We start from the raw sequence: 10,845 nt of genomic DNA, 5'->3' as shown, positions 1-10,845 counted from the left end.
AGAATTCTGAGGAATTTTTAGTCTCAGTTTCAGTCTGAAATCAACTAAAATATTTCCATAAGGCTTACATTTGACTTATTCATTGTTTTTCCCTAAATGTCACTTTCACTGTTCACTGAATTCCTCGGTAAACATGTCTCCCTTTCTGAGCCCCTGAGCTACTTTTTGACAGGTATAATATAAAGAACCATATATAAAAATGTTAGGGAAAAGTGCTTCAAAAATGACACAAAACATATTGCTAAAATATTTACTTATGTGTCAGTAATATAAGGTTAATTCTGCACTCATGTGTGAAATACTTGAAATATTTTCTCCTCCTCATATTTGTATCATTCACTGGTGCTGTATGTTAAATTATAGGTAGCTACTTCATTCAGATTTAATTTTTTCTTTTGAGATATTTTCAATTTTTTTCCTTGGGGAAAAGTTTTGAGTAGAGCATAAAGAGCATTTTTGAAAATGATTTAATGATAGATTTTCTACCCAAAGTCCATTGTTTTCTACAATGAAGGTCATTCTTCTACATAACCATAATATAATCATCATCATGAAATTATGGCAATGCTGCCATATTGCTGTCATCAAATTATCAGACCCCAGATAAACTTTCTCAAATTGTACCATCAATGTAGTTGATAGTAAAATAAAATGCAGTTCAGAATCATGTGTGTATTAGTATTCTTATATTTTTACTTTTATTCCCTGTGAAATTTCTTTAGATTTTCCTTGATTTGCATAACTCTTAAACTTTTGAAAGTTACAAGTCATTATAGAATGCTTCTCATCTGAGTGTGTTTGATTCATACTCATGGTTAGATTCAAATTATATAGGAATGTAATGAAGATGAGGTTTTATTCTTTCCATGCATATGTTCAGGCTGTGTGTGGTTTGAATTTGTCCAAACACTGATGATGATCAATTATTTTTTAAAGTAAGGTCTTCCAGGATTCATTACTATAAATTAATATATATTTCCTTTCCCCTTTATTTTTTAAGTTTATTTATTTATTTTGAAAGAGAAAGAGGGAGAGAGAGAGAGAGAGAGAGAGAGAGAGAGAGAGAAAGAGAGCAAGTGAGAGCACAAGCAGAGGAGGGCCAGAGAAAGGGCCAGAGAGAACCTCAAGCAGGCTCTGCACTGTCAGTGTGGAGCCTGACCCAGGGCTTGAACTCACAAACCCTGAGATCATGACCTGAGCTGAAATGAAGAGCTAGGCACGTAACTGACTGAGCCACCCAGGTGATCCATTCCATTCACTTTTAATAAGTATTTTGTAGGAGAGTATTTGAGACTATATAAATGTCTTATAGTCATTGTTTTATATTTTATTCAATAGGTAATTATCAGTCACTATCATTTTTAATATTCAATTTATATTCCAGATTTAGTCAGTGAAAGCACCATAATTTGGCTTTTGTATCTTTTTTACACATGTTTTAGCACTTCTTAATTTTTGGTACAATTATGTTTGGTACAATTGGTATATTCAGTGTACTTTCACTACCATGGCCCTATAAACATCCATTTTCACAGAAAGCTAAATCCCCTTTTCTTTCTTTTTTGTTTTTAATGATTATTTTTGAGAGATAGAGTGCAAGTGGGGGACAGGCAGAGAGAGAGAGAGAGAGACAGAATCCAAAGCAGGCTCTAGGCTCCTAGCTGTCAGCACAGAGCCCGATGCAGGGCTCAAACCCACGGATGGCAAGATTGTAATCTGAGCCAAAGTCAGAAGCTTAACCAACTGAGCTACCCAGGTGCCCACTTTTTTTCTTTCTTTTTTTTTTTAACGTGTATTTGAGAGAGAGAGAGAGAGAGAGAGAGAGCAAGCAGGGGAGTGGAAGAGAGAAAGTAAGAGAAAGAAAATCCCAGGTAGGCTCTGCACTGTCAGCACAGAGCCCAATGTGGGCCTTGATCTCACCAACCATGAGATCATGACTGGAGTCAAAATTAAGAGACGGATGCTTAACTGACTGAATCATCCAGGCACCCCCAGATCCCCTTTTCATACAGATTAGTACCTAGAAGTTTAAGAATTGCATGCTAGATGGGTCATATCTATTTTCTTTTTTTTTAATGTTTATTTATTTTTGAGAGACAGAGAAAGATAGAGCATGAATGGGGGAGGAGCAGATAGAGAGAGAGACAGAATCCGAAGCAGGCTCCAGGCTCTAAGCTGTCGGCACAGAGCCTGACGTGGGGCTCGAACTCACAAACTGTGAGATCATGACCTGAGCTGAAGTCAGACATTTACCCAACTGAGCCACCCAGGCTCCCTAAATGGGTGATATCTATTGAGGAATCACTGTTTCCAGGCTCTCTCAGAGAATTGAGCTGGGTTTTGCATCTATGTGTATTTCTCTATATATATTGAAATCCTTAATGCACACTTACAAGTTAATTCTTTTTTCATGGTTATAAAGTTGCCACAAACACTGAATTAATGAGTACTGAACTATTGCTGCCAAGAAAAATAAAAGGTAAAGAAAAAAGTAACCCTTAGTCACAACGTTTTTTGAGTATAACAGCGTTTTGCATTTAATAGATTTAACAGAAACACTGTGGTATTATATAGGTTCACTTATTCTGTTCTCTCTTAAAAATTGTTCCCTTATCAGTGTCTCTGTGAAACAAGCCAGTCTCATCAGTGTTGAAAACCTGTTCAGGCACAAAACCCTTTACCTGCAGAACATTTATGAGATGTTTTAACTTTCTTCTACAGTTTCCTGAACTGTTGTCTCTGTGCTGCCTGAAGTTGCACATTCTTCATGCCATGTTGCCATTTAAGCACACAAGCCAGCCAGTGCTAGCTGAGTGGGGTTAACATTTTCCTAAACCTAAATTTCTAAATCTCACAACGATCGCCGCTATGCAGTTTTTGTCGGCTGTCATCTCCTGAATCCACAAATGTGGCTGCTTTTTCATTGTTTCCCCTGTTTCACCATGCATTACACACATTACTTTAGCCCTTTCTCAATAATACAGACACATCAGGGAATTTCTTTTTTTTCTGGAAGTACCATATTGTTGATTCATCAACATTGAACTCACGTACAACAGCATTGCAAATCATGTCTGAAGGAAGCTTATGTCGCACATGTATTTTCTCTGCAAGATAGGGACATCACAGCCTTGCACTTAGGAACACAAGACCTTACTTCAGTACTATGCTTGGAGGCCATTTCAAAAAGTGAAATTGGCACCCAAAGCAACAAAAATGTTTAAAATATGGCACTAAATACCCCAGGAAAAGGACAGTTTTTTACAATATAAAATCTGAAACAAAAAGGAAGCATACCCTTCAGTTTTCAGTTTGTTTTGTTTTTATTGTTGTTGCTATAAAAATGGGAGTGATAACTTCCAAAGCCTTTACATGTCAGAACAGAAAGCAGAAGTCTAACAATCTAACTTTGAAATAAAAAAAAATAAAATAATGCCATTATAACTGCATCACCCAAATCAAATATTTGGCATTAAATCTGAAAAAAAAATCACTCAAAATGATAGAATTAAAACTTCATAATAGTAATGGGAAAAATAAAAAAAAAATACACAAATTTAAATATATTTCATTTTCATGGATTGGAAGACATGACAAATATCCCCAGTTTTATATTTGGTTCAACATAATCTCAATCAATATCTTGGAAAGTTTTATGCACATATTTACAAGTGTATTGCAATATTTACATGTATAGGTAAAGGAATTATATAGTAGCCAGAACAAATTTGGAGGACTTTGCTGGATTTAAGACTTTTATAAAGCCATAATAATCACAGTAGTGTGGTGTTTAAAAGGATAAACACATAGATTAATACCAGAATAGAGAGGTCAGATAAACCACATATTCAAGTGACTTTTGGCAAAAGTTCAAAGATAAACCAATCAAGAAAGGATAATCTTTTCCAAAGTGGAAGTGCTGAAAGATAAAAATAAACTCGACACCATGTATAAAAATTAACTTAAAATGGATTCTAGAACCAAAAGTTAAATGTAAAACTTCTAGGAGAAAACATGAGAAAATCTCATGACCTGGATTTGACGGTTTGTAGATATAATAACAAGAGCATATTCCTTAAAGGAAAAAAACACATATAAATTGGAGTCTGTCAACACTAAAAAAAAAAAAAAAAATTCTGCTACTCTTGCAAAACTTTGTTTTGTAAAAGTCACTGTTAAGAGAAATAAAGGACAATTAACAACCTGAAAATAACTAGTTGCAAATCATGTATCTGTGAAGGATTTTGTAATTTAAATGTGTAAAGAACTCTCCAAACTCAATAAGAGCAGAACTTGATCACAAAGGGAAAATTATTTGAAGAAGCACTTCACCAAGAAGTATATATAACAAATAATCATGAGAAAAGATGCAAAAAAATATGATAAAGGATAAACCAAATGATAAACCAAAATGATATATCACTACACATCTACTAATATAGCAAAACAAAAGAAAACAAATAAAAATCTGACCGTACAAAGTATTGGCCTAGATATAGAGGCACTATAATTCTCATACACTCCTGGTCCGAAAGTCAAATGGTACAGTTGCCTGGAAGACACACTGACAAATATTGTCAAAAGTTAAACAAATATGTACCATATGATTTAACTATTCTCTTCCAAGTTATTACCTGACAGAAAGTATTGGTTTGGTACTTTACAGTTTAAAATATCATTTATGTTATATAAAAAATAAGAGATAAAAACATTGTGAAGGTCAGAAAAAGGAGAAATCTCATACAGAATAATGAGATGCCTAAAAATAAAGAAAAATATAATGAAGTATGACTAAATAGGGTAAATGATTTAGAGAGGGGTTAAACAATTTAGAATGTGCAAAAAAAAGTTCTGATTCCCCTTAGTTTGTTAGGTTTCTCTTGGCTAAATTGTAATGTTCCTGCAAAGTCAGATTACTTTACTCAGTCTACTTCCTCTGGGATCTTATGGCCCCTTGGGGGTAGAGAAAGAAATAGTTGTGGTAACCAAGAGAAAAATTTACCAATGCATTTCACATTTTACTGAGGATAATGACAACCATGGCAACAGTACACACAGGTCACATGTTATCTTCCTTCAGGAATAAACAGAGAGTCCCACAAGTCCAGCCCAAATCCAAACCCCATGGACCCAGAAACATCATTGCTTCTGCATAAAACCCCCTGGTCTCTTGACACACCTAGTCACTAGTCCTGGAAAAGCTATGACTAGACAATGGATTTTTGCCTTATAGAATACAGAAATAGGTCTCTATTTTTCTGAGTTTACGACACTTAAGGAAATTGTATTATATTGTATTTTATTTTCTTCTCAAAGGCAGACAAACATTGCTAGAAGTTAGGAGATCATAAACTAATCTAATTGTAACATCTCTGTAGAAATATTTTCAATCGTCTACTAATGTCTCCTATCTCTATCTTTAATGTTAATAGTTCCAGATTTATTCTCACTGGTTTTCCTGGCCTAGAAGTTCACTATCTCTGGATCTCCATCCCTTTCTCCTCCATCTATGCCACAGTTTTTCTGGGAAACTGCATGGTGCTGCATGTGATCCGGACAGAGCCCAGCCTGCACCAGCCCATGTTCTACTTCCTGGCCATGCTGGCCCTCACTGACCTGTGCATGGGGCTGTCTACCATGTACACGGTGCTGGGGATCCTGTGGGGATTCGTTCGTGAGATCAGCCTAGATTCCTGCATTGCCCAGTCCTACTTCATCCATGGTTTGTCCTTCATGGAATCCTCTGTCCTCCTTGCTATGGCTTTTGACCGTTACATTGCCATTTGCAACCCACTACGCTATTCTTCCATCCTAACTAATGACAAAATCATGAAAATTGGGGTGACAATCTTATGTAGGAGTTCTTTACTCATACCTCCAGTCATCATTCGCCTAAAGTTCTTAAATTATTGCCGCGCCCACATCCTTTCTCACTCTTTCTGCCTGCACCAAGACTTAATTAGAATGGCCTGTTCAGACATCCGTTTCAACAGCATTTATGGTCTTGCCCTGGTAATTAGCAACCTGTTGTTGGATGCAGTGCTCATACTTATCTCCTATATTATGATCTTGCATGCAGTCTTAGCTATTGCATCACGGGAAGAGAGAATCAAGTCCTTGCAGACCTGTGTATCTCACATCTGTGCTGTTTCTGTTTTCTACATCCCAATCATTGGTCTGACTATGGTGCATCGCTTTGGGAAACACCTCTCACCATGGGTACATGTCCTCCTGGGCAACATCTATATCCTTTTCCCACCCTTGATGAACCCCATTATTTACAGTATCAAGACCCAACAAATACGAAGAAGAGTCCAGAGATTGTTTAATTTCAAAAAATTTTAAGTCTTGAGATCAAATGCAAATTTATTTAAAAGTCCACAAGTGGAGCTCAAAAGGGGAAGGGTGAGTAAATAATTATAAATATATTTCATGACTTCTATTTGTATGTTTTCTATGTTACTCCCTCTCCATTTTCCCCACAACCGTCATAAGTCAGTGAAACTGATATAGGTTATATTGTGATCAGTTTTATAAATTGGAAAGTATATATAAAATGGGCTGAGAATCATATTAATGAATAAGGCAGATTCACTATTAAAATGTATATCTCACTATATCCAATTGAGTGAAGATGGTTTGGCATCCACTCATTACAGAAAACATAAATTTTACTTATTAAGTAGTTTAAGTAATTACTAAAGGATCAACAATGATCTTAGTCCACTTCCACTACTCTAGGCAACATTCTTGTTTATTATTTAGACATTCTACCTGCTATACAGTTTAGCCACTGTAAAATATATGGTCATGTAATTGGATCATGTAAAAAAGTAGTGAGACAAAGAGCAAAAAACTAACCTTGGTGCCAGGTTATCTGCCAGCCAAACAGTCTTTCCCTACTCCCTTCCTACAATCAGTAACTGAACTAGGGATACTGACAAATAGTAAATACCAGGGTAGAAATAGACTTTTGTGATTAGTTTCTTTAATCATATAATATAAAACAAGTACCATTTGAAAATCATTTGAAAATGATTCCTATGAGTCCATATCTCATTTAAATTTCCTGTTCTAGTTAAAAAAAAAAAAAAAGAGGGGCGCCTGGGTGGCTCAGTCGGTTGGGCGTCCGACTTCGGCTCAGGTCATGATCTCGCGGTCCGTGGGTTCGAGCCCCGCATCGGGCTCTGTGCTGACAGCTCAAAGCCTGGAGCCTGTTTCAGATTCTGTGTCTCCCTCTCTCTCTGACCCTCCCCCGTTCATGCTCTGTCTGTCTCTGTCTCAAAAATAAATAAACGTTAAAAAAAAATTAAAAAAAAAAAGAGAAGGAAAGCATACAGTGTCACTATGGCCAACTGATATAAATATATTTCTAAGGTATCTCACCATCAAGAACCTGTGGTAGACACTATTTTTGTTACATATATGAATAGTTTAAAACATATAAAAGTTAAATGATATGGAAGTAGTAGGTGATGGAATTTGGATATATTCTCTTGTTTTAGTTCAAATCACATGACATTTTTATTCTTATCTTCTTTCTGTACTTTTTAATATGAAGTTTACTAAATGGTTATCCAGCCAACATAAAAATATTTATCTCATAATAAAAGTAGAAAGATCACCAAAGCAAATCATGGATGGCAAATAAAGTGTACATATTTGGACTGTTGATATGTGTACATTTCCCCAAAATATTGTTGCTACCATTGTGTTTATACAATCTACTTAATATATATAAGGTAAGTTTTTTTGAGGTATACTTACAAACAGTAATTCACTGTTTTGATGCGCATGTGCAGTTTGATGAGTTCTGAAAAATACTTCTAGTCATGTAACCACCACAATCAAGATGTGGAATATTACTGTCACTCACAAAAATTCCCTTTTATCTCTTTGTGTTGACTCTTTACCCACAACCCCAGGTTCTGGAAATCACTAAGTTGATCTGTCATTCAGTTTGTCTTTAAGAGAAGATCGTGTAAATTAAATGATAAAGAATGTAATCTTTATGTCTGGATTCTTTCACTTGCAAAAATCCTCTTGAGATTCCCTCTTGTTATCTGTATGCACAGTTTACTTTTATTGTTGATTCTTATTCCATTTTATCACAGATAATAAGCTGTTTATTCATTTATTTGCAGATGGACATTTTAGTGTTTTACAGATTTGATTTTGAATAAAGCTACTATGAACATGTATTTTCCCCAAGTTAGACTTTATTTTTGATGCTTGCATATTTACGTTGAATAATACAACACTCATCACAGTAATAATCATTATCATAATCATCACCATAAAAATAATATTTAGTTTATATTTACCAGATGCCTATTTTATGCTAGGCATCATGGACACACTACCTTCATAGTCATTCTCATTATTGATCTTTAGAGTCAATCTACAGGGTAGACTATAATTATTCAATTTTGCAGATAAGCAACTTAAATAAAGGCATTTTAACTTACTAGAAGATAACAGTGGGGAGATATAGTTTCACACCACTTTTACCTCTATTATTTCGATTTCATTTGACATCACACTTATTTTTTTAACTTGTTTTATTTTTTATTTTTTTTAAATTTACATCCAAATTAGTTAGCATATAGTGCAACAATGATTTCAGGAGTAGATTCCTTAGTGACCCTTACCCATTTAGCCCATCCTCCCTCCCCCAACCCCTCCTGTAGCCCTCAGTTTATTCTCCATATAAAAGCAGTCTCTTCTGTTTTGTCCCCCTCCCTGTTTTTAGTATTTTTGTTTCCCTTCCCTTATGTTCATCTATTTTGTCTCTTAAAGTACTCATATGAGTGAAATCATAAGATTTTTGTCTTTCTCCGACTAATTTCACTTAGCATAATACTCTCCAGTTCCATCCACATAGTTGCAAATGGCAAGATTTCATTCTTTTTGACTGCCGAGTAATACTCCATTGCGTGTGTGTGTGTGTGTGTGTGTGTGTGTGTGTGTATCTCCATTCATCCATCCATCAATGGACATTTGGGCCCTTTCCATACTTTGGCTATTGTTAATAGTGCTGCTATAAACATGGGGGTGAATGTGTCCCTTCCAAACAGCCCACTTGTATCCCGTGGATAAATGCCTAGTAGTGCAATTGCTGGGTCATAGGGTAGTTCTATTTTTAGGTTTTTGAGGAATCTTCAAAACCTTGAAGGTTTTGAGGAACCTTCATACTGTTTTCCAGAGAGGCTGCACCAGATTTCATTCCCACCAACAATGCAAAAAAGATCCTCTTTCTCTGCATGCTCGCAAACATCTGTTGTTGCCTGAGTTGTTAATGTGGCCATTCTGACAGACGTAAGGTGGTATCTCATTGTGGTTTTGATTTGTATTTCCCTGATGATGAGTGATGTTGAGCATTTTTTCATGTGTCAGTTGGCCATCTGGATGTCTTCCTTAGAGAAATGTCTATTCATGTCTTTTGCCCATTTCTTCACTGGATTATTTGGTTTTTGGATGTTGAGTTTGATAAGTTATTTGTAGAATTTGGATACTAACCCTTTATCTGATATGTCACTTGAAAATATCTTCTCCCATTCTGTCAGTTGCCTTTTAGTTTTTCTGATTGTTTCCTTCACTGTGCAGAAGCTTTTTATTTTGATGAGGTCTCACTAGTTCATTTTTGCTTTTGTTTCCCTTGCCTCTGGAGACATGTTGAGTAAGAAGTTTCTGTGGCCAAAACCAAAGAGGTTTTTGCCTGCTTTCTCCTCGAGGATTTTGATGGCTTCCTGTCTCACATTTAGGTCTTTCATCCATTTTGAGTTTATTTTTGTGAATGGGGTAAGAAAGTGGTCCAGGTTCATTCATCTGCATATTGCTGTTCAGTTTCCCCAGCACCACTTGCTAAAGAGAGTGTCTTTACTCCACTGGATATTCTTTCCTGCTTTGTCAAAGATTAGATGGCCAAACATTTGTAGGTCCATTTCTGGGTTCTCTCTTTTGTTCCATTGATCTGAGTGTCTGCTCTTGTGCCAGTACCATACTGTCTTGATGATTACAACTTGGTAGTATAGCTTGAAGTCTGCAATTGTGGTGTCTCCTGCTTTGGTTTTCTTTTTCAAGATCGCTTTGGCTATTCAAAGTCTTTTATGTTTCCATACAAATTTTAGGATTATTTGTTCTAGCTCTGTGAAAAATTCTGGTGTTATTTAGATAGGGATAGCATTGAATATGTAGATTGCTTTGGGTAGTATCGACATTTTAACAATATTTGTTCTTCCTATCCAGGAGCATGGAATCTTTTTCCATTTTTTTTGTGTCTTCTTCAATCTCTTTCATAAGTTTTCTATAGTTTTCAGTGTATAGATTTTTCACCTCTTTGGTTAGATTTATTCCTAGGTATTTTATGTTTTTGTGTGCAACTGTAAATGGGATCAGTTCCTTGATTTCTCTTTCTTTCATTTCATTGTTGGTGTATAGGAATGCAACTGATTTCTGTGCATTGATTTTATAGCCTTCAACTTTGCTGAATTCGTGAATCAATTCTAGAAGTTTTTTTGTAGAATCTTTTGGGTTTTCCATATAGAGTGTCATGTCATCTGCAAAGAGTGAAAGTTTGACCTCCTCCTGGCTGATTTGGATGCCTTTATTTCTTTGTGTTGTCTGATTGCAGAGGCTAAGATTTCCAATACTATGTTGAATAACAGTGGTGAGAGTGGACATCCCTGTCTTGTTCCTGACTTTAGGGGGAAAGCTCTCAGTTTTTCTCCATTGAGGATGATATTATCATTGGGTCAGTCGTTTATGGCTTTTATCATCTCGAGGTATGTTCCTTCTATCCCTACTTTCTTGAGGGTTTTTAGGAAGAAAGGATGCTGTATTTTG

The 10,845-nt window shown here is 35.7% G+C and overlaps 1 protein-coding gene across 1 annotated transcript; it reads left to right on the top strand.

The window, feature by feature from the left end:
- Positions 1–5,400: 5,400 nt before the first annotated feature.
- Positions 5,401–6,345, top strand: LOC131488629 (olfactory receptor 51V1-like). Its single transcript, XM_058690489.1, has one exon. The coding sequence runs from the start codon at positions 5,401–5,403 to the stop codon at positions 6,343–6,345; it is 945 nt and encodes a 314-aa protein (XP_058546472.1).
- The last annotated feature ends 4,500 nt before the right edge of the window (positions 6,346–10,845 follow it).

The sequence above is a fragment of the Neofelis nebulosa genome, chromosome 10 (assembly GCF_028018385.1).
Source record: "Neofelis nebulosa isolate mNeoNeb1 chromosome 10, mNeoNeb1.pri, whole genome shotgun sequence".
In the NCBI taxonomy this organism is placed as follows: Eukaryota; Metazoa; Chordata; class Mammalia; order Carnivora; family Felidae; genus Neofelis; species Neofelis nebulosa.
This window is presented reverse-complemented; position numbering and strand designations above follow the sequence as displayed.

Bases quoted from the DNA above. Each gene is read 5' to 3' on its own strand.
- LOC131488629 (XM_058690489.1), top strand. From the start codon at position 5,401: ATGTCTCCTATCTCTATCTTTAATGTTAATAGTTCCAGATTTATTCTC.